This window comes from Hyla sarda, chromosome 13 (genome assembly GCF_029499605.1).
Source record: "Hyla sarda isolate aHylSar1 chromosome 13, aHylSar1.hap1, whole genome shotgun sequence".
Classification (NCBI taxonomy): domain Eukaryota; kingdom Metazoa; phylum Chordata; class Amphibia; order Anura; family Hylidae; genus Hyla; species Hyla sarda.
The window spans coordinates 7,490,941-7,515,156 of NC_079201.1; the positions used below are offsets into that span (position 1 = coordinate 7,490,941).

The 24,216-nt window shown below is 42.5% G+C and overlaps 2 protein-coding genes across 11 annotated transcripts in view; one reads left to right on the forward strand and one right to left on the reverse strand.

The window, feature by feature from the left end:
• PIK3R6 (phosphoinositide-3-kinase regulatory subunit 6) overlaps positions 1 to 15,300 on the forward strand; it is a 59,731-nt gene extending 44,431 nt beyond the window's left edge. For 5 of the 6 annotated variants that reach the window (XM_056549674.1, XM_056549673.1, XM_056549677.1 and 2 more), the window contains 10 exons: positions 3,525 to 3,936; positions 4,668 to 4,767; positions 6,246 to 6,365; positions 8,596 to 8,706; positions 11,368 to 11,458; positions 13,239 to 13,309; positions 13,435 to 13,525; positions 13,606 to 13,673; positions 13,756 to 13,868; positions 14,684 to 15,300. In XM_056549674.1, coding sequence (XP_056405649.1) covers positions 3,525 to 3,936; positions 4,668 to 4,767; positions 6,246 to 6,365; positions 8,596 to 8,706; positions 11,368 to 11,458; positions 13,239 to 13,309; positions 13,435 to 13,525; positions 13,606 to 13,673; positions 13,756 to 13,868; positions 14,684 to 14,840 — 1,334 coding nt within the window. In that variant the 3' untranslated portion in view covers positions 14,841 to 15,300. Of the gene's footprint in view, positions 1 to 3,524; positions 3,937 to 4,667; positions 4,768 to 6,245; positions 6,366 to 8,595; positions 8,707 to 11,367; positions 11,459 to 13,238; positions 13,310 to 13,434; positions 13,526 to 13,605; positions 13,674 to 13,755; positions 13,869 to 14,683 lie in introns of those variants that run through there. The other variant, XR_008849478.1, reaches the window with a different exon arrangement.
• The window catches only part of NTN1 (netrin 1), a 362,388-nt gene extending 338,256 nt beyond the window's left edge, over positions 1 to 24,132 (reverse strand). Inside the window, exons 1-3 of one of the 5 annotated variants that reach the window (XM_056549688.1) lie at positions 24,039 to 24,132; positions 10,410 to 10,469; positions 38 to 173 (exon numbers count right to left, since the gene is read on the reverse strand). The gene's annotated coding sequence lies outside the window, so the exon portion shown is untranslated. Of the gene's footprint in view, positions 1 to 37; positions 174 to 10,383; positions 10,470 to 15,226; positions 15,266 to 24,038 lie in introns of those variants that run through there. The other 4 variants (XM_056549680.1, XM_056549683.1, XM_056549681.1 and 1 more) reach the window with 4 other exon arrangements.
• Between the last annotated feature and the right edge of the window lie 84 nt (positions 24,133 to 24,216).

A 24,216-nucleotide genomic window follows, 5' to 3' on the forward strand; every position in this document is an offset into this window, starting at 1 on the left:
TATAATTTACAATGTGCATTTGTGAATGGTAACTTACCTTTATTAATGAAATATAGGGACAATACACCCCATATTGGAGTCAAGCACACTTCCATAAGAGTAACGCTGTCTGGTGTCCACAAAGGAGCCAACTGCAGACAGAATTTTATTAACTTGTTGGATCTTGGACGGTTCTAAAGACAGAAAATGAGATGCTATGAGAATGTGTAGAATAGCTCTATAAATTGCACAATTTACTCTCTTTGAAAAAAATTTAAATAAATTTAAACAAATTATACAAATAAATTAATGTATTATTTATTAAAGTAGTGCAGTGAAATACAGGGTGGGCCATTTATATGGATACACTGTAATAAAATGGGAATGGTTGGTGATAGTAACTTCCTGTTTGTGGCACATTAGTATATGTGAGGGGGGAAACTTTTCAAGATGGGTGGTGACCATGGCGGCCATTTTGAAGTCAGCCATTTTGAATCCAACTTTTGTTTTTTTTTAGGAAGAGGGTCATGTGACACAAACTTATTGAGAATTTCACAAGATAAACAATGATGTGCTTGGTTTTAATGTTACTTTATTCTTTCATGAGTTATTTACAAGTTTCTGACCACTTATAAAATGTGTTCAATGTGCTGCCTATTGTGTTGGATTGTCAATGCAACCCTCTTCTCTATATACTGCTATATACTACTATATACACCGCAGGAGAAATGCTAGAACAGGCTTCCAGTATCCGTATACACTGCTATGTACTACTATATACACCGCAGGAGAAATGCTAGCACAGGCTTCCAGTATCTGTATAATCTGCTATATACTACTATATACACCGCAGGAGAAATGCTAGCACAGGCTTCCAGTATCCGTATACACTGCTATATACTACTATAGACACCACAGGAGAAATGCTAGCACAGGCTTCCAGTATCCGTATACACTGCTATATACTACTATATACACCGCAGGTGAAATGCTAGCACAGGCTTCCAGTATCCATATACACTGCTATATACTACTATATACACCGCAGGAGAAATGCTAGCACAGGCTTCCAGTATCCGTATACACTGCTATATACTACTATATACACCGCAGGAGAAATGCTAGCACAGGCTTCCAGTATCCGTATACACTGCTATATACTACTATATACACCGCAGGAGAAATGCTAGCACAGGCTTCCAGTATCCATAGTTTCAGGTGCTGCAGAATGGGCAAAACAAAAATAGGAACAGCACCCTCAGTTTACGCAGAAGATTTTGTTCAGTGACGAGGCAGTTAAACAAAACCACCGCTATTGATCTGACACTGACCCACATTGGATAGATCCCTCCAAGACTGTTGGAACACAAAAATTGATGGTATGGTGTGGTATATGGGGTACAAAGATAGTGGGGCCATTCTTCATCAATGGAAACCTCAAGGCCACTGGATATGCGAAATTGCTACATGGTGATGTGTTTCCCTCTTTATGCACTGAAGCTGCACGTTCCCTGAGTTTTTCCAGCAAGATGGTGACCACCAGGTCCGAGCATTCCTAGATGAACAGTTTCCTGGAAAGTGGATTGGTCGTCGTGGGCCAGTTGAATGGCCCCCACGGTCTCCTGATCTGACCCCCTTAGACTTTTATCTTTGGGGGTCATCTGAAGGCAATTGTCTATGCTGTGAAGATACGAGATGTTCAGCACCTGAAACTATAGATACTGGAAGCCTGTGCTAGTATTTCTCCTGCGGTGTATATAGTGTATATAGCAGTGTATACGGATACTGGAAGCCTGTGCTAGCATTTCTCCTGCGGTGTATATAGTAGTATATAGCAGTGTATACGGATACTGGAAGCCTGTGCTAGCATTTCTCCTGCGGTGTATATAGTAGTATATAGCAGTGTATACGGATACAGGAAGCCTGTGCTAGCATTTCTCCTGCGGTGTATATAGTAGTATATAGCAGTGTATACGGATACTGGAAGCCTGTGCTAGCATTTCTCCTGCAGTGTATATAGTAGTATATAGCAGTGTATACGGATACTGGAAGCCTGTGCTAGCATTTCTCCTGCAGTGTATATAGTAGTATATAGCAGTGTATACGGATACTGGAAGCCTGTGCTAGCATTTCTCCTGCGGTGTATATAGTAGTATATAGCAGTGTATACGGATACTGGAAGCCTGTGCTAGCATTTCTACTGCGGTGTATATAGTAGTATATAGCAGTGTATATGGATACTGGAAGCCTGTGCTAGCATTTCTCCTGCGGTGTATATAGTAGTATATAGCAGTGTATGCGGATACTGGAAGCCTGTGCTAGCATTTCTCCTGCGGTGTATATAGTAGTACATAGCAGTGTATACGGATACTGGAAGCCTGTGCTAGAATTTCTCCTGTGGTGTATATAATAGTGTATATAGCAGTGTACACGGATACTGGAAGCCTGTGCTAGCATTTCTCCTGCGGTGTATATAGTAGTATATAGCAGTGTATACAGATACTGGAAGCCTGTGCTAGCGTTTCTCCTGCGGTGTATATAGTAGTATATAGCAGTGTATACAGATACTGGAAGCCTGTGCTAGCATTTCTCCTGCGGTGTATATAGTAGTATATAGCAGTGTATACAGATACTGGAAGCCTGTGCTAGCATTTCTCCTGCGGTGTTGCTATCAGTGTGTGAAGAGTGGGAGAAGAGGGTTGCATTGACAATACAACACAATGGGCAGCACATTGAACACATTTTATAAGTGGTCAGAAACTTGTAAATAACTCATGAAAGAATAAAGTTACGTTAAAACCAAGCACATCATTGTTTTTCTTGTGAAATTTACAATAAGGTTGATGTGTCACATGACCCTCTTCCTATTGAAAAAACAAAAGTTGGATTCAAAATGGCCGACTTCAAAATGGCCGCCATGGTCACCACCCATCTTGAAAAGTTTCCCCCCTCACATATACCAATGTGCCACAAACAGGAAGTTATCACCAACCATTCCCATTTTATTAAGGTGTATCCATATAAATGGCCCACCCTGTATAACTCATCCCCTATCCAAAGGGTAGAGCATAAGTTATAGATCGTGGGGGGGTCCAATCGCTGTGACCCCGCAATCTCCTTAACAGAGCCCCCAGCAGTTTGCTGGAAACAGCCATTCTGACCCCCGCAGGAATCTGCAGCCCCCTCATCTCTATGGGATACATGGAGGGGACATGTCGTCCGTCGCTCCATGTGGGGGTCGGCATGCCCCCTTCCAGCAGACTGCCAGGGCCCTGCTCAGGAGATCACGGGGGGTCCCAGCGGTCGGACCCTCGCGATCTATAACTTATCCCCTATCCTTTGGGTAGGGGATAAGTTATATTTTACTACAGAACTCCTTTAATAAGGTCCCTTCCTTAGCCCCACACACATTTCATGATACTTTTGTAAACTAATGTGCACTTTCTTAATACCAAAATCCTGATTAGGAGACTAAAATACAATAGACACACAGGATGTCATGATGATCATAATAATATAGTTTTGTTTGTTTTTGTATATTCCAGGGAAAGAACTGATGCTGTTCATGAGGGAGTCTCTCACCACAGAAGCAGAGACAGAATATGTCAAGGAGCCAGAACTTTCCTTGGACCCAGAAGGCAATGAGCAACACCGCATTTCTGTGTGGTCTAATGACAGTGGGATAGAGAGAGATTTGCCTGGGACAGAAGAGAAAGAATCAGCCAAGTTATATAGGAAGCCTTGCATTAAAAAGAAAGCTGCAGATGTAGACTCTGCCGTTCTTCTTCAAAACCTCACCAAGGCACCCAAGGGAAGCAGGGCAGCGACACTACAGCGGCTCTCAGGGCACAGTACAGAGGTCCCAACTGGACCAGATAAGCTGCCCACTGCTCGAGTGGTGATCTTAGGAGACGACAGGGCTCTGGGGAGACTGGCTAAGGCATATTACTCTTTCAGGTACTTGTTTTATTGAAAATATGGATGATTTTATTATGAGAATCTTAGTCCTTAAAGTAAATGTTTTGCCTCGATTTTTTTCCTTTACTGTTTAGAGCCAGAATTAATATGCATTTTTTTTTTCCAAAACTTTTTCTATTTTCTGACCTGCTCCAGGGCCACCTATTGAAGGTTGTATCCCTCCAAGTTAAAGGTGTATTCTGGGCAATAAGATGTCTGATCGCGGGGGGCCCGCTGATGAGACCCCCGCAATCTCCCTGCAGCACCCGCATTCTATGCGGGTGCTGAGTCTCCAGTTTCGGAAACCTCCGGGTTTCCAGGACTAGGGACGTAACGTCACGCCACGCCCCCTCCATTCATGTCTATGGGAGGGGGCGTGACGACCGTGCGTTCTACCCTGGTGATCGTTGGGATTTCAGCACTCAGACCCCCCCCCTGTGGATAGGGGATAAGGTTATTTTTGACATATTTCTACTTTAATGCTACACATATTACAATTAAAGGAGTAGTAGTCTAATTAATGGAAGGAAGTGGCCAGTCATTGGCAGGCAGAGATATCATATTATTTGATATTGAACAATTCCAAGACGACTGAATAACCATCAGATAAGTGAGAATTCTGGCAGCCACATTTTACTGCAGTGGTCCCAACAATCAACTGGAATATTATTGTACACAGGTAATGCAAATAATGGAATACAAAAAAAGTAATCAATGATATTTTCTTCTAGGAAGAGAGAAGCCAGGAGGCCTCATCGGACCCTGAAAGCCAATCTTCAATTTTACTGTATTCCTATACAAGGGGAAAGAGAAGAAACCTTAGCTGAAATGGTAAGAGTTGGTTATATATCAAATAGTCTATCAAGATAAGTGCTATGGGAAGCATTTACAATCAATACTTCTATCATTGGTGCACTTAACCCCCCCAAGGACCAAGCCCATTTTCACCTTAAGGCCCCGATCATTTTTTGCACATCTGACCACTGTCACTTTAAAGGGGTTCTCTGGCCCTAAGACATCTTATCCCCTATCCAAAGGATAGGGGATAAGATGTCTGACCGCGGGGGTACCCACCTCTTTGAGCTGCACGCCGCGCTGCCAGCTCACAAACTGCCGGGTGCCGACCATGGGGCCGGAGTATCGTGACGTCACGACTCCACCCCCGTGTGATGTCACGCCCCGCCCCGGCTATGCAAGTCTATGGGAGGAGGCGTGACGTTCACACGTTCTAACTTTCAAAATTTTTAGACAAATAAATAGCACTATCTACTGAGCTCCATGGCAGAATCGGTTTAACTAGCAGGACCTGAGCAGACAAAAAAATTATCCAAGCAGTAATTTTTTGTCCAGTCAGACCCTTCTAAATAAATAGATACCAGGCAGAAACCAGACTGACCCAATTAAAGTCGATGGGATCCATCCATGTTTGCTGTGCACCAGTTCAGGCGGCATTTTCTGGACCCGAATGGAGTCTGTGACAGAGGCCCCAAATGGAGCCTCCCACTCAGAAGTAAACGAGGGCGAAAATGTAAATGTACACTTGGACTGATATGTTCTTTCCTGTGTTTCTGGTGTAGTTGTTAGACTCACTAGATCCGTAGTTCCACTGTAGTCTGGAGTGGGTGATGTAGTGGATCCGCTGGACCTGTGTGGCAGATGACGCGGGCTGTGCCAAGGAGCGGAGTCTAAGGTGCAGCTGGTTTTCACCAGAGCCCGCCGCAAAGCGGGTTGGACTTGCTGCGACAGGCGACACCCAGGTTGCTACCCCTGGCACGACTCGACCACACAGGTGGCTGAGGTGAGGCTAGAGGTCAGGGCAGGCGGCACAGGAGCGTAGTCAGTAGGGTAGCAGAAGGTCAATAGGCTGGCGGCTAGAAACACGGTCGGGTCACGGAATACAAAGGTCTGGTACACGGCAAGGAAACACTAAGACTGCTTTCTCTAAGGCTCAAGGCAAACAAAGATCAGGCAAGGGTACTAGGGAGGTGCTAAAACTTATAATAATGGTGCAGGTGTTAATACTAATTACAGGCGCACTGGCCCTTTAAATTTCAAACCTCCGGCGCGCGCGCTAGGAGGCGGGGGGCGCACGCTAGGAGGCAGGGGCGCGTCGGAGCTGAGAGACAGAGGCCGGGGACGGAGGTGAGTGACGGGCTGGGACTCGCATGCGGGCACATCCCGCGATGCGAATCCCAGCCCCGCCGGGAGCCGACACGGCCGGTATGTCCGGCCGGAGCGCTGTTTATTACAGTAGTGTACATTGACAGTGTGGTTGAAAGTTATTCCACGAATATGATTTTTCTCCTCAGGAAGAGTCGCCCACCATGAGCGATATGTGTGAGCTTAGCACATACCTGGGTCAGGTGGATCCATGGTACGACAAAAACATTAACACTCTCTATGACAGAATTACCAAGCTTGCACTTATGGTAAGTAGACACTTGTCATATCATTAGATTTGAGGATGATGTCAGATCAAGGTTGACTTTCACAGCATTGGTCTGAGGCACTTTTGGTGGCAATTTATTGTGCTGTTATTCTACTCAAATTAAATTAGCATTTTCAGGCTTGTTATGTTTCTTTCATTCATTTAATGAAAGAGACAGAAAAGGAGATTATGCTTACCGTAAAATCTCTTTCCCAAAGGATCCATTGGAGGACACAGACTATGGGTATATGCTGCTGTCTCTAGGAGGTTCGACACTATGACAACAAGAAAAGTCGGCTCCTCCCAGCAGGGTATACCCACCCACAGGCACCTGAGGTAATCAGTTTTAGTCCCAGAGCAATAGACCTACAGGTCCAGAAATAAACCACCGACTGTCCGAGCAACCAGAAGAAAAGGTAACTGAACACACCATCGGACAGATGACTGAAAAAGAAACACCAGAACAGGGCGGGAGCTGTGTCCCCCAATGGATCCTTCGAGAAAGAGATTTTACGGTACGCATAAAAATCTCCTTTTCTCTATCGGCTCCATTGGGGAAGTGTAGGAGGAAAAAGCTGCGATGGCACTCCCAAGGAAGTAACCCAAGTCGTGGGTATTGATGCAAACTAATTTATTCTTACAGCATAAGAAAACAAAGAAAATAATAAATAAATAATAAATGTACATTTATTATTTATTTATTATTTTCTTTGTTTTCTTATGCTGTAAGAATACCGTATTTATCGGCGTATAACATGCACTTTTTAGGCAAAATTTTTTAGCCTCAAGTCTCTCTGCGTGTTATACGCCGATAAGCCGCTGCCGGCCCTTCTTTCCCCCTGGCTATCGGTGCCGCTGCCTGTTCTCTCCCCCTGACTATCGGAGCCGGCGCCCCATTGCCAGCGCCCATAGCCAGGGGGAGAGAAGCGGCGCCGGCAATGGGGCAGCAGCGCCGATAGCCAGGGGGAGAGAAGGGGCAGCGGCACCCATTGCCGGCACCGCTGCCCCGTTGCCTCCCCCATCCCCGGTTGTATAATTACCTGATGCCGGGGTCGGGTCCGCGCTGCTTCAGGCCTCCAGTGTGCGTCCCCTGCGTCGTTGCTATGCACTGCACGGCGCGGCGCGGCGCACTGACGTCACTCGGCTGGGAGGAGCCGACTTTTCTTGTTGCCATAGTGTCGAACCTCCTAGAGACAGCAGCATATACCCATAGTCTGTGTCCCCCAATGGAGCGGATAGAGAAAAAGGATTTTGCAAGACTCCCCTGGATCTTACAGAAGTTCTTTAGGAGGACCTATCAGCTGTTCCAAGATGTCATTTTTAGTAAAAGCTTCTGCTCCCCTTTAAATAACAACAGAAATGAAATAATACTGTAGAACTTTTCTTAAAAGGGTTGTCCGTGCAGTGTTTTTTATTTTTTATAAAGCTGTGGGAGAAAAAAAGAAAAACTCTTTTGTTCCCCAAAATCGCAAAACTCCGCTCTCTGAAGTGCAGTGCTTCCCAATTTTTAGACATGACTTAACAAGCCAGCTCAGCCAATCAGTGGCTGAGATGGCACACTGCTGTGCCACTGATTGGGCCTTTGACGTCATGTTAACAAACCTGGAAGCATTATGTTGCAGAGACTAGAGTACCACAATTCCAGGGATAGCAGGGGAGGGTGCAAGTTTTGAAATTTTTTTTTTAATTCCACACCTCCCTGACCATGTTTATTAAGTGCTGCCTGGACACTTACAACAGGTGCCAGAAAGTTAAACAAATTTGTAAATTACTTCTATATAAAAAATATTTTTCCTTCCAGTACTTATCAGCTCCTGTATGCTCCAAAGGAAGTTGAATAGTTCTTTGCTGTCTGACCACAGTGCTCTCTGCTGCCACCTCTGTCTATGTCAGGAACTGTCCAGAGCAGGAGAGGTTTACTATGAGGATTTGCTCCTGCTCTGGACAGTTTCTTACATGGATAGAGGTGTCAGCAGAGAGCACTGTGGTCAGACAGAAAGGAACTATACAACTTCCTCCCAAGCATACAGCAGGTTGTAAGTACACGAAGAATTAAGATTTTTAAATAGAAGGAATTTACAAATCTGTTTAACTTTTTGGCACCAGTTGATTTGAAAAAATATGATCTCCACTGGAGTACCCCTTTAAAACGCTGTGTTATGCCATCCCTCTGTTAATAATTTTTGTTACAATTTTATATTTTAATCTAACCCATGTCCTATACTTCACAGCCACCATGTCCATCCAGGGACTCCACTTCTGACCCTTTTATCTTGGATGTGGCCTCCTACTACCTGCGATTTGGATTACAACCCGTGTTCTTTCAAATTTACTCAGTCAAGGTAAAGTTCTAGATTTAAACCCCTATATAACACATGTATGCCCTGGCCACCTGGTACTTAACGCTCCAGGGCATCCAAGTACACTGTGGAGCGTTCTCTATCCTTAGGGTACATTCAAAGGAGCGGATCCCCAGTGCGTATTACGCTGCGGATCCGCTGCTGAAGGACCGCTGTATGCTGCCTTTACAGGTGCTTGCTCAGAGCAGCAATCCGCCGCTCCGAGCAGACACACTGCAACTCGCACATCGCAGCAGTGTCTCTGCTCCTAGTAGCGTATTGCCGCTCCGAGCAGGCACATCTAAAAGCACCCTGTAGGGGTCCTTAAAGTGAGCTCAGGACCAGTGCTTGCTTTACAGGCTAAGTGACAGCTGCTATCATCAGCTGTGCTCTCACAGTCAATGACAAACATAAGTGATCCTGTTGATGTTGGCCATTAACCCTTTTAAGAAATGTATCCTCTATCCGCAGGGATCTCCTGTGCAGGCCCGGTTCTGCTCAAGGAAGTGACGTTTTGCACACAGTACGTCAGCTGGTGGAAAAACACCCCCTCCATCCCCAATAGAGGTGAATGACGGGGGGGGGGGGGGTTTCCACCAGCTGACGTGCTGGGCACAAAACTCACTCTAGCAGTGCAGAGCCAGGGACAACCCGGGACCCCATACAGGAGCTCATGGAGGTTCCAAGTGGTCAGACATTTATCCCCTATCCTGCGGATGGAGGATACATTTCTTACCGCTGGAGATCATCTTTAAGTGCAGTGTTCAATAGCAATGAAAGTCCAGGCACAACAAATCTGCGGTGGTCAGATTGGATTTCCTGCCAGCCGGAGGTATCCTCACCTAATCCCAGCTGGTCCTGTGGTGATCTGCTGACAGAACCTGCTTAGCATAGCATAATTCTCTTATGGCAATCTAGTGATTGCATTTGAAAAGGAAAAGTTTGGACATTTAAAGTGTAAATAAAAAATGTTTATCATTTTTTTTAAAACAATTTAAAAAAGTTACAAAATTGCATTTTTCATTCCAAATATCCCCCCATAATAATATTGTTTTTGCTTCATTGTACATTTTAAGGTAAAATGAAAGGTTAAATAAAATAACCTTTTAAAATTAAATAGAAGAGTTATGGCTCTTGGACGGCGAGGAAGAAAAATCGAAAAAGCTAAAATTGTAATATGCTGTGTCTTCAAGGTCGAAAGCCAATGTGTCTTTAGGGTGCGTTCACACGGGCGTATTTGTCAGCGGATCCGCAGCTGCGGATCCGCTGACAAAGGCCCCTAAAGTGCTACCCTCTTTGTGCCTGCTAATAGCGGCAATCCGCCGCTACCAGCAGACACACTGCGATGTGCGAGTTACCCTGCAGTGTACTCACACACATCGCGGCCGCTCTCTGTGTAGCTCAGGGAGTCGGGGGAGCGGCCGCGATGTGCGGATACACTGCGGCTCGCACATCACAGTGTGTCTGCTGGTAGCGGCGGATTGCCGCTATTAGCAGGCACAAAGAGGGCAGCACTTTAGGGGCCTTTGTCAGCGGATCCGCAGCTGCGGATCCGCTGACAAATACCCCCGTGTGAACGCACCCTTAAGGGGTTAAATTAAAATATAGGAGCAATTTTAATGAAAATATAGTGTAGTAAACACAGGTTATCTAGCAAAGGCAGCAATAAAAGCAAAATACCTATTTTCATTCGGAATGCCACCTACCTCACACCTCAGGAGGCAGCACAGATTTTATAGTCTCTTTTCTCTTCGTGTCACACCCTGCTGAGTAAGTAGAATATATATTATAAAATTGCCTAAATGGCATAAAACATAACCACTACTGCCTTGTCTAGAGCAATTATTGGGTTGTAACTCAAGATGCAAAAATACAATAATATCTGTATGTCTACGACTGGTTTCAGTTGAAAAATAGTCACTTGCGGTGAAACCAGACATGAACCTAAACATATTACTTTATATTTTATTATGGGTATGTTCACATGTATTGTATTTGCTGCTGCAGATTTTATGCTGTTAAAGGGGTTTTCTGGCATTAGACATCTTATCCTCTATCCAAACTATAGGGGATAAGATGTCTGATCGCAGGGGTCCCACCGTGCAGCCCCCGGCATTCTGTGTCAGATGTGATGTCACAGCCACCCCACTCCTCGTGATCTTGTGCCACGCCCCCTCCATTCATGAATAAAAGGGGAGTGGTGTGACATCACGAGGGGGCGTGGCTGTGACGTCACATCTCGGTCTTGGGAACAGCGCCCGGCACAGGGGGCTGCACCGAGATCGGGGGTCCCAGCGGGGGGACCCCTGCGATCAGACATCTTATCTCCTATGCTTTGATGGGGATAAGATGTCTAAGGCTGGAAAAACCCTTTAAATCAATATAAATAAATAGGTGACCACAGTATCAAATCTGCAGCAGATAACGTTTGTGTGAATGCACCCAAAGGTTTTTTGACTACTAATAAAATAAAACAATTGATTGGTGGGGAACCAGTCCTGTTTTACAGGGTGCCTGGTCTCCATTTTTGGTGAAGAAGTGTCTGGCAAATGATATCAACTCAATTAAGCAATAGAGACATACTGGCAATGTAGATATGACATAAATATCTATAGCAAAAAACCAATTGAAGGAAATTCAACTGAACATTCTACTTGCTTTCAGATCCACTTCAGGGATTTAACTCTAGAGCCAGTGGAGGACGTGTTCTTAAGCGAGCTTAAAGTTGACCCGCAAGACTGTACATTTACTAAGTGTAAGTAGGACTGACTGTTAGAGGGCTTCCAGGAAAAACTTTTCTTTTCCTTTTCCTCAAATTTTGATAAAATAGAAAAATAAGGTGCACTAAAATCTCTAGCAACAGATAAAACAGCATCATTGCAGTGGCACTAAAGCCCTCATCTGGTCATTAACCCCTTAAGGACGCAGGACGTAAATGTACGTCCTGGTGAGGTGGTACTTAACGCACCAGGACGTACATTTACGTCCTAAGCATAACCGCGGGCATCGGAGCGATGCCCGTGTCATGCGCGGCTGATCCCGGCTGCTGATCGCAGCCAGGGACCCGCCGGCAATGGCCGACGCCCGCGATCTCGCGGGCGTCCGCCATTAACCCCTCAGGTGCCGGGATCAATACAGATCCCGGCATCTGCGGGAGTTCGCGATTAAAATGAACGATCGGATCGCCCGCAGCGCTGCTGCGGGGATCCGATCATTCATAACGCCGCACGGAGGTCCCCTCACCTTCCTCCGTGCGGCTCCCGGCGTCTCCTGCTCTGGTCTGTGATCGAGCAGACCAGAGCAGGAGATGACCGATAATACTGATCTGTTCTATGTCCTATACATAGAACAGATCAGTATTAGCAATCATGGTATTGCTATGAATAGTCCCCTATGGGGACTATTCAAGTGTAAAAAAAAATGTAAAAAAATGTAAAAGTAAAAGTAAAAAAAAAGTGAAAAATCCCCTCCCCCAATAAAAAAGTAAAACGTCCGTTTTTTCCTATTTTACCCCCAAAAAGCGTAAAAAACATTTTTTTTTTTTTATAGACATATTTGGTATCGCCGCGTGCGTAAATGTCCGAACTATTAAAATAAAATGTTAATGATCCCGTACGGTGAACGGCGTGAACGAAAAAAATTTTAAAAAGTCCAAAATTCCTACTTTTTTAATACATTTTATTAAAAAAAAATTTATAAAAAATGTATTAAAAGTTTTTTATATACAAATGTGGTATCAAAAAAAAGTACAGATCATGGCGCATAAAATGAGCCCCCATACCGCCGCTTATACGGAAAAATAAAAAAGTTATAGGTCATCAAAATAAAGGGATTATAAACGTACTAATTTGGTTAAAAAGTTTGTGATTTTTTTTAAGCGCAACAATAATATAAAAGTATATAATAATGGGTATCATTTTAATCGTATTGACCCTCAGAATAAAGAACACACGTCATTTTTACCAGAAATTGTACGGCGTGAAAACAAAACCTTCCAAAATTAGCAAAATTGCGTTTTTCGTTTTAATTTCCCCACAAAAATAGTGTTTTTTGGTTGCGCCATACATTTTATGATATAATGAGTGATGTCATTACAAAGGACAACTGGTCGCGCAAAAAACAAGCCCTCATACTAGTCTGTGGATGAAAATATAAAAGAGTTATGATTTTTAGAAGGCGAGGAGGAAAAAATGAAAACGTAAAAATTAAATTGTCTGAGTCCTTAAGGCCAAAATGGGCTGAGTCCTTAAGGGGTTAAAGGGGTACTCCTGTGAAAACCTTTTTTCTTTTAAATCAACTGGTGGCAGAAAGTTAAACACATTTGTAAATTACTTCTATTAAAAAATCTTAATCCTTCCTGTACTTATTAGCTGCTGAATACTACAGAGGAAATTCTTTTCTTTTTGGAATGCTCCCACCCTTACGCTTTCAACTTCTCTACTCAATTACTATACATAAGACTTTTAACACAAAAAAAAAAGATTCCATTTCTAAAAAAAAGTTACATCTTGTCTATCTGTGCATTATGCTAATAGTGAACACGTTAACCAAAAAGAAGGCTGCCGGGGATGCTCGAGGTGCAGGAATCCAGGTCCATTATCAAAAGGTACTTAAAAAATAAGGCAAAGGAAAACCTCTGATTATACAGACGAAAGAGACGTGCAGAAAGTATAAGGTTTATAAATTGCAACAATATTATTTGAAATGTCTTTTATTTTTTTTATGTTCTAGGCTTTAGCCAGTAATAGGGAGAGAGAGGAGTGCTTGGTGATGAAAACATCGGGGGCAATTATAAAAACAATACCAAGTAACGAAACAGATGGTGAGAACTGTTTCCTCTTTGACCAGTAGGGGGCATATCAAGTAATGTACATATCTCATTACGCGCACTTTATTTTCCAGATCTCGTGTGTCTGAATGTCTACATTGATGAAACAGGAAAATCCTCATCATTTGGGCGCTCTGCATTGGTAAGTTCTAGCATAGATATCCCTACCATTTGATGGCCTTATACAACAGACCTGATGATGCCATGGGTTTTGTTGGTTGCAGTGCAAACTTAATGGATTAAAAGCATCTACCATCCAAATAAGGAGCCTGGATCTCAGGACACTGAGTCTACAGCTGGACAAAGACAGCCGAAGGGTGTACACTAATGTGTCCAGGTAGGCTGTAATAAAAGAGGTTTACATTGGCCCTGTAACTATCAGTCTATAATCTGCCATTATCCATCAAAACACATCATGAGTATAATACTGCCCCCCTAAATACAATACAAAAAATATTAATAATAATAATGCTAATACAAGAATATAACTACAAGAAGTCTGCCCCCTATGTACTACAATATCCTATAATATTACCCCCTATGTACAAGAATATAACTAACTACTATAAGGCTTGGTCCAAACAGTGTAGAATTTGGCACCTTTTTTTGAATACGCGCAGATTATCCCGGCAAATGCGTCTCCCCCCCCCACCCCGTAAAATGGGGAAATAGAGCGATTTAGCAAGAGGGTCTTTGTCACATTTTTTCACATGTATTTTGCCAGTCTGGGAGGAGACCAAACTCACTGTATTAATTGTGGCAGGGAACAGAGCCACCTAGTGGCCGATTTTTCTATTACATTTTAAACATATTTATGTTCATAATTTTAAAAGCAAGTGAATGGTAAAGTGTCTGCTAATTACATAAGGAACACTATATTAAAAGTTTTATTTGGTGACAGGTACTCTTTAAGCGTCATCAATATGTCCTTTAAGCCTATCAATATACCAATTAAACATATAGTGGGAGATATATCAAAACCTGTCTAGAGATAAAGTTGCTGAGTTGCCCATAGCAACCAATCAGATCTCTTCTTTCATTTCTGTAAAGGACTGTGAAAAATGAAAGAAGCCGATTGGTTGCTATGGGCAACTCAGCAACTTTCCCTCTGGACAGGTTTTGATAAATCTCCCCCATCATTTCTTTTTGCAGCTTTGAAGTTTCCCCCTGCCAGGAGCCTGGATACAGCCTACAGAAAATGCGGGCATCACGTGCCCATGGGGAGGGTAAAGAAGACTGTGGAATTAGTAGATACATGACAAAATCACTCCTTCTCCCCATCAACACATTTGCAGGGATCATTCAGTGACGGCTTGGACTTTTGGCCCTGTATGAACTACCCCATTGCACCATTGAGACTAGTGGTTTCCAATCTTCAGATGTTGCAAAACTACAACTCCCGGCAACGGCTGTCCAGGCAGGCTGTGAGTTGTAGTTTCGCAACATTTACAGGGCGAAAGTATGGAGAGCACTGGTCCAAATGATGAAGAATTCACAGTGAGCCACACACTAATGTTTTATGGAGTGGTGGTTTGAAGATCGTAACTATAGCAAATGTTTACACTGGAAAGCAATTTACATAAATTATCAATATATCTTCGCTTGACAACTTGTAAAAGGGGGGGACTACAAGCTCCAACATCAACTCCCACAACTGGAAGAACCATGTGTTAGCTATAACTGCTGGATACAGACCCTGAATAATTTTCTTCTTGGGATGATCATTAGGATTTCTGCTGTTTATAAAGGGATAAAAGAAATATATTTATTTATTAAAATTACTTTAACAAGAAACTTGAAATGAGTGGTACAGTTTTTTCCCCCCTAAATACTAGCACAGTTGGGGGAGGGGGATATAACAAGTCTGAAATATAGTAGTACAGTGATCCCTCAACTTACAATGGCCTCAACATACAATAGTTTCAACATACAATGTTCTTTTCTGAACCATTGTAACTTAAAACCAGACTCGACAAACAATGTACGGACAGTCCGGATCTGTGAAACATGTCAATGGCTGGAAGAACCGACCAATCAGAATGGGCATTCACTGGTAAAACCCCTGTATTACTGAAGCGTATGCACTGACTGGTGTCTGGTAACGCCCCCTACAGTACAGAGAGAGGTATTACATGTTCTGTACACTTTACCTATATCAGGGTTACCTGCTCCTTTGGACACCAGGTAAGGGCAACTCCATGTTACTTTTTTAGGACATTTCGTGTTCTGTACAGGACCTAGAAGAAGTTCCTGTCCATAACAAAGACCAGTGTTTCCCAAGCAGGGTGCCCCCAGCTGTTGCAAAACTACAACTCCCAGCATGCCCGGACAGCCTTTGGCTGTCCGGGCATGCTGGGGGTTGTAGTTTTGCAACAGCTAGAGGCTCCCTGCTTGGGAAACATTGACATAGACAGTGATTACAGCTCCCAGCAGGTCTTTCTTACTTTTATATGTAAGGATTTGCTTTATCTATATTAGTTATCTACTTATTTTTCTTTAATCCTTACTTTTTCCTATTTTTGGATGACATTTTTGGTGCCTTTAGAACCAATTACCAGGTTTCCATAGAGTTCTGGTCTCAACATACAATGGTTTCAACATACAATGGTCATCCCAGAACCAATTAATATTGTAACTTGAGGGACCACTGTACATTTCTGGCATAATTTCTGGCATAGGTGGTGTAAAATAGGAAAAAGGTGAAAGTTTGTAAATAAAAACTGCTTCATAGATTCCCCATTTCACACAGTCTCTCACCATATCTGTATTACTACGCAGCATGATGTCATTTCACATCATAGGAGGTAATAGATAACCTGCCATGTTGCTCTTCTGATTAACGGGGTATTCCAGGAAAAAACTTTTTTTTTTTTTTTTTAGATTTAGATCAACTGGATCCAGAAAGTTAAACAGATTTGTAAATGACTTCTATTAAAAAATCTTAATCCTTCCAATAATTATCAGCTACTGAAGTTGAGTTGTTCTTATCTGTCTGGAAACAGTGCTCTCTGCTGACATCTCTGCTTGTCTCGGGTACTGCACAGAGTAGAATAGGTTTGTTATGGGAATTTGCTTCTAAACTGGGCGGTTCCCAAGACAGGTGTAATCAGAGAGCACTTAGACAGAAAAGAACAACTCAACTTCAGCAGCTCATAAATAGTGAAAGGATTACATTCTTTTTTAATAGAAGTAATTTACATATCTGTACAATCAGACAGACAGCATATATATATATAAATATAAATAAAGTTTTTTCCTGGAATACCCCTTTAATTTTACTGTAAACAGGACACAAAAAATTGTAGCCTCTCGCAGCACCAAATTTCTGCTAGAGAGCTAACATAGATATGAGCTAAAATCTACATTAGCTCGGAAATAGCATAGACCTCAAAGAGTGGCGCGCGGTCAGATGCTGCAATGCCTGATCTTTTAGGATTTTTTTTTTTTTTTTTTTTTACACCATAAGTTTATACTAAGAATTTTCCAAGCGGAATTCCACTGCACCATTCACACTATGGAAATTCCCGGCACCAGACTGTGTAATATTTTTTTAGCATTATCCCCTCTGTAATGCAATGATATTGAGACCTTGCTTATTCAGCTGTAGCTAGGACCGTTTCCGAAATGCGTCGTCCAGACGGGGCTCCACAACACCTACTGCCCTGCAGTTCCATCTGTCTATGTATAGCCACTGTCATCATCTCTGAATAAAGTGCACAGCATTGAATTTGTGGTGAGTGATCCGCAACGTTCCTCACTGCATTATCCAGGAAAAAACTTTTTTTCAAATATCAACTGGCTCCAGAAAGGTAAACAGATTTGTAAATTACTTCTATTAAAAAATCTTAATCCTTTCAGTACTTACGAGCTTCTGAAGTTAAGGTTGGTCTTTTCTGTCTAATTGCTCTCTGATGACACGTGTCTCGGGAACCGCCCAGTTTAGAAGCAAATGCCCATAGCAAACCTCTTCTAAACTGGGCGGTTCCCGAGACACGTGTCATCAGAGAGCAATTAGACAGAAAAGAACAACCTTAACTTCAGAAGCTCATAAGTACTAAAAGGATTAAGATTTTTAATAGAAGTAATTTACAAGTCTGTTTAATTTCCTGGAGCAGTTGATATATTTAAAATAGTTTTTTCCTGGATAACCCCTTTAAGAGTGGATTCTGGCAAAAGAATAAAAATGTTCATTCCTTCAGTGGTGTCTGGGGTCCAGAATTTCCATGGCGGAACGTCGGCTGCAATAATTCCATAGTGTGAACGATGCAGCAGAATCTCAATGAGGATAATAGAAGGCTGCTGCATTATTATTCTCCAAGCGGAATTCCGGAGAATATCCGTAGTGTGAATAGGCCCTTACAATTGGCAGCAAATAAATCAGAACAAAGGTTAAAGGATAAGACGTTTGTCTACAAGAGTAATATGTCAAGCTTTGGGGTATAGACTCAGTCATCTATTTCATCAAGAACACATGAATAGGTCTACAGGTTTCCTCCAATAACTGAGAATGACACAGTACCACACACAGTTAAAAAAAAATTGTCCTCCAACTGGTTCTCTTTCTACATTACCCCCAACCAAAACAATAAACTGCGGACATGTGTAGGCTGGGACTTCTGACCTAGAAGGTTTGTAGCGACGGTCTTACAGTCACATCATAGGACTTGATAAACTTGTGCAACATAACTGATCAATTAGTCCCTATTAACCCCTTTCTACCCTAGTCAATATTCTTTTTTTGGGTGTGTTTTCCTTTTCAAAGCACAACTTTTTTTGTAAATTTTTATGTCAGAGACGGTATTAGAGCTTGCCTTAAGGGAACATATTCCCTAACCACAGAAGTACATGGCTCGGGTATGTGCGTGTGCCTATAAACAATGAATGAAGCGTCCACCACTCCATTCAGCAGGGAGAGTCAGGGGTTCCTTTCTAGAGATCGCAGGAGGGGTCGCAGAGGTGGATAGGAGTATGTCTTTTTAGGGCTGGAATACCCCTTTCACTTTCCGATTTTCCTACTTTAAATAGTTCCAACCCTATTAGCATGGTAGCTCCGAGACTGTAAGCGTATGTTCACACAGGCAGATTTGAGTTTTCCCACTGTGGATTGTCCGCAGTGGAAATTCCGCAGCCGAAAATCCACACATCACATTAACCTCAATGGAATATTATGGGGAAATTCTGCTGTGGGGAAACTTGCAGGTAACCTGCCCGTGTACATACTCCATAAGAGTACGTTCACACAGGTGGATTACCTGCAGAATTTCCGCAGCATATTTACTGTGGAAAATCAGCCGCTGATTTTGCTACTAGTGACTTCAATGGGTCAACAGAAAATCCACAAGAGACAGATTTGCAGACTTTCCTAAGGACCCTTGTAGCATAATCCGCTGCTGATTTTTTCGCAGCAAATACACTGAGAAAAATCCGCAGGTAATCCGCCCGAGTCACATATGCATATTTTCTGCAGCAGATTTGCTCCAGCACATTTTACTGCCCATTGACGTCAATGGGTAGCAAACTCTGCTACAGCAAATCTGCAGCAGAAAATCTGCACGTGTGAACGCACCCTCAGGGTCTGTTCACACGAGTGGATTACCTGTGGAATTTCCGCAATGTATTTGCTGCGGATAATCCGCAGCAGATTTTTTTTTTACCATTTACTTCAATGGGTCCGAAAGAAAATCTTCATATCTGCCTCTACTGCAGATTTTCTGCTGACCCATTGAAGTCAATGATAGCAAAATCCGCTGCGGAAATTCTGCAGGTAATCCATCCATGTGAACGTACCCTAAGGGTATGTTCCCACACGGCGTATTTTGCTGCGTATGTGCTGCGTATTTGCTGCGTATTTGGTGCTGCGTATTTTCCTACCCATTGACTTCAACAGAGAAAATAAAATACGCAGCAGCAAATACGCAGCAAATACGCCGTGTGGGAATGTACCCTAAGGCCGCGTTTAGACGACGGAAATTCCATGCGGACTTCCGCTTGGAATGTCCGCTGCAGCAAAGTCCCGTTGAATTCAACAGGATTTTGCTGCTCTGTGCACACGGCGGAATTTCTGTGTCAGATGTTTCCAGCACAGAAATTCCTTTTTCCGTGTCCGCACAAAGAATGAATGCTTTTCTGCCGGCGCCCTGCACTGTCCATGCCGACATTCACCGTGTGAACGCAGCCTAAGGGTACATTCACGTGCATATATTCTGCTGCAGATCTGCTGTATATTTTCTGTAGCAGATTTTGCTACCCATAAAAGTCAATGGGTAGCAAAATCTGCAGCAAAAATAATCATGTGTGACTGTCCCTTAAGGGTAGGGTCACACATAAGGCATCTGCAGTGATGACCTGACTCATAGTGTGCCTCCAGCTGTTTCCTCCACCACCCCACCACCCCCCACGCAACGGCAATCTGCCGCTTAGAGAAGACACACAGGTGTAGTCAGATATCGCAGACCACCCGAAGGGTGGGGCAACAGCTGGAGGCACACTATGGGTCAGGTCACCGGTGGCTGCGGATCAGTTACGTGTGACCCTACCCTTAGACTGTATTCACACAAAGTTTTTTAATCTCCATTGGGCTATATGTTTGCAAAAGGTACAGCCCAATGTCTTCCCAGCAGGCCCATTGACTTTAATGGGCTAAACAATCTAATTGTGACTACTTTTGGCCCATTTTTTTAATGTATGCATCAGAAACATGATGCGCTGCCCTGCAGCTAATAAAAATAAAAGCGGTCATTTTAAGACCTGCGTTTTTCTGCAACCAGATTTATCCTGGATAGCTTTCTCTTCATAACAACACGGGGTGGGTCATGTTGCAACCTTGTTTACTAGCTGGGATGCAGGCCGTGTAATTTGGGCCTTGGGTTAGTATTTCCTAACCAGGCTTTTGGCTGTCCGGGCATGCTGGGAGTTGCAGTTTTGGAGGCACCCTGGTTGGGAAATACTGTCTAATGCAGTGGTCTTCAACCTGCGGACCTCCAGATGTTGCAAAACTACAACTCCCAGCATGCCCGGACAGCCAACGGCTGTCCGGGCATGCTGGGAGTTGTAGTTTTGCAACATCTGGAGATCCGCAGGTTGAAGACCACTGGTCTAATGGTCTATTCACTCATACAGTATTCTGTGCAGAATTGATGTGCAGGATTTTCTGCTGCAGATTTCAATGTAAACTGAACACAGATTGAAATCCTGCGCATCAAATCTGCGCAGAATACTGTACGTGTGAATAGACCCTTAGGCCATGTTCACACACACCGTAAAATCTGTTTTATGGCCATTTTTAAGCTGAAAATCTCCCCTGCCCTAATAGTTTTGTTACAATGTATCAGCACATGTATCTGAAACACATAGGCTGAGGACTCAGGTCTGTACAGATCCCTGGCAGGCTGTATCATTCCCATTCACTGACAGCAAGCAGAGATCTTATAATGACAAGAAATGAGAAAGGAACAGAACTTTCCATTACACCACAAGTATGTTTATTTACATAAAATCCCCATGACAAAGGAGGCAGGGGGGATAAATTAGTGAATAGACGGTAACTTTAAATTGCTTTTCTCCAGTGTCCCCCGTCATGAAATGTGCAGTGTTTTGTGTGGCCCTTTGAAGCTGGGGGCCAAATTTTTATTACATACAGTAGTACCTCAAAAGATATGAAACATATAAATGCTCACACCACGTTTTTGCAGTACAGTTCCCGTATACGTTTTCAATTTGAAAACCGTACGGAACCGTATTGAAAACCGTATGCATTGACTCTCCATTGAAAACCGTATGCCAAAAGATGCATCAGGTTGTGCCCATTTTGCGTCCTGCCAGTTTTTTTCCCGTACCCAAAACCGTATCCTACCACGTTTTTGGTTAGGATGAAAAACCGTAGTGAAACGGATACTTTTTTTTTTTACATGAGAGTCAATGAGAACTATGTGTGTAAGGTTCCATCCGGTTTTCAACATACGGTTTTTGACTTTGCACAGTTTTTTTTCTTGGAATTTCAATCAAACAAGTGAAACTTTATTTATAATGGAATGAAAAGTAAAAAATGTATACGTTTTTATTCTTAAATAACAGATACAACCGGACGTTTTTAACCGTATACGGATTAAAATTTGTACACATGTTTTTATACAGTTTAGTGTGGCTTTGAAAAATATGTTTTTGTTTTTTTTAAATCAAAAATCTGATACGGGAACTGTATTGCAAAAACATGATGTGAACCCAGCCTAAGGCTGCATTCACACCACGTTTTTGCAATACAGTTCCCGTATCAGGTTTTAGATGAAAAGCGAATTCCTCAAAACCGGACCACAAAAAGTGTGTACAAATTTTAACCCATATACAGTTAAAAAATGTATATGGTTTAAAAAAGGATGTCCGGCTGCATCCGTTTTTTAAGAAAAAAATGTATACGTTTTTAACTTTTCACTCCATTATGAATAAAGTTTAACTTGTTTGATTGAAATTCCAAGAAAAAAAAACTGTGCTAAGTCAAAAACCGGATGGTGAAAACCGGATGGAACTGTATGCACATACAGTTCTGTACGGTCCCCATTCACTCCCATGTTAAAAAAAAAAACGTATACGGTTTAATACAGTTTTTCACCCGGACCAAAAGACGTGGTAGACTATGGTTTCGGGTAAAAAAAACTGACAAAACCGAATAAGCTGCAAAACGGACTAAACCGGATGATGCTTTTGACATACAGTTTACAATGTTAAGTCAATGCATACAGTTTTCTATACAGTTCCATACAGTTTTTAACTTGAAACCATATACGGGAACCGTATTACGGGAACACTACATTTTTGCAATACAGTTCCCATATACGTTTTCTATGTGAAAACCATATGGAACCGTATTGAAAACCGTATGCATTGACTCTCCATTGAAAACCATTGTATGCATTGACTCTCCATTGAAAACCATTGTATGCATTGACTCTCCATTGAAATCCGTATGTCAAAAGCATCATCCGGTTTAGTCCGTTTTGCATCCTGTACGGTTTTGTCAGTTTTTTTACCCATACCCGTAGTCTACCACGTTTTTTGGTCTGGGTGAAAAACTGTATTAAACCGTATGCGTTTTTTTAACATGGGAGTCAATGGGAACCGTACAGAACTGTATGTGCGTACGGTTCCATCCGGTTTTCACCATTCGGTTTTTGACTTTGCACAGTATTTTTTCTTGGAATTTCAATCAAACAAGTGAAACTTTATTCAAAATGGAGTGAAACGTTAAAAACATATGTTTTTTTTCTTACAAAACAGATGCAACCGGACATTATTTTGCAAACCGCATATGTTTTTTTTGTATAACTGTTTATTTAAAGGATTTTGTATCTTAATACAGAAGAAAAATACGACACGTGTACAGTGAGCATGAGTACTTTGCAATATATAAAGCAAAATTTGCAACTCTATATATATATATATATAAAGGAGAAACACTGTAGAGATGAAGTAGGAGAGAAAGGGGCAGAAAGTAAAATTAAAAAAGAAATAATGATGAAATAAATTAAAATAAATAAAAAAAGAATATAAACTGTATACGGGTTGAAATTTGTACACACGTTTTGATACAGTTTAGTCAGGTTTTGAGCAATCCGTTTTTCATCAAAAACCTGATACGGGAACTGTATTGCAAAAACGTGGTGTGAATGCAGCCTAACTCAACCAATATTTCCATCACAATTTCCTCAGTTCCCTCACATTAGTGCAGTGTTTCCCCAACCAGGGTGCCTCCAGCTCCTGCAAAAGCTACAACTCCCAGCATGCCCGGACAGCCAACAGCTGTCCGGGCATGCTGGGAGTTGTAGTTTTTGCAACAGCTGGAGGCACCCTGGTGGGGAAACACTGCATTAGTGTAAAACTTTAGTAACCTTCCAAATGTCTGGCTAAAATTTCCTCAGTTCCCTCAGTCTATAACATGGTAACCCAACCAATATTTTAGCCCAAATGTCCTCATTTCCCTCACAAGAGTGTATAACATGGTAACACAACCAATATTTTACCCAAAATGTCCTAATTTCCCTCACAAGAGTGTATAGCATGGTAACCCAACCAATATTTTACCCCAAATTTCCTCATTTCCCTCACAGGAGTGTATAACATGGTAACCCAACCAATATTTTACCTAAAATTTCCTCATTTCCCTCACAAGAGTGTATAACATGGTAACCCAACCAATATTTTACCCAAAATGTCCTAATTTCCTCACAGGAGTGTATAACATTGTAACCCAACCAATATTTTACCAGAAATTTCCTCATTTCCCTCACAGGAGTGTATAACATGGTAGCCCAACCAATATTTTACCCAAAATGTCCTAATTTCCTCACAAAAGTGTATAACATCATAACCCAACCAATATTTTACCCAAAATTTCCTCATTTCCCTCACAGGAGTGTATAACATGGTAACCCAACCAATATTTTACCCAAAATTTCCTCATTTCCCTCACAGGAGTGTATAACATGGTAGCCCAACCAGGTCTGACTAAAATTACCTCAGTTCCCTCACACGGGAGAATGAAGCCACCTGTTTCTGTATAAAAGTCTGAATTCTCATCTCCACAGACGCCTCAGAGTCGGCAACCAATCAGATTCGCTCCCAAGCACCCCAGCAACGCGCAGCAACCAATCAGAGCCTCGCTCTAATCTGCCCAACTACGCTCAGCAACCAGA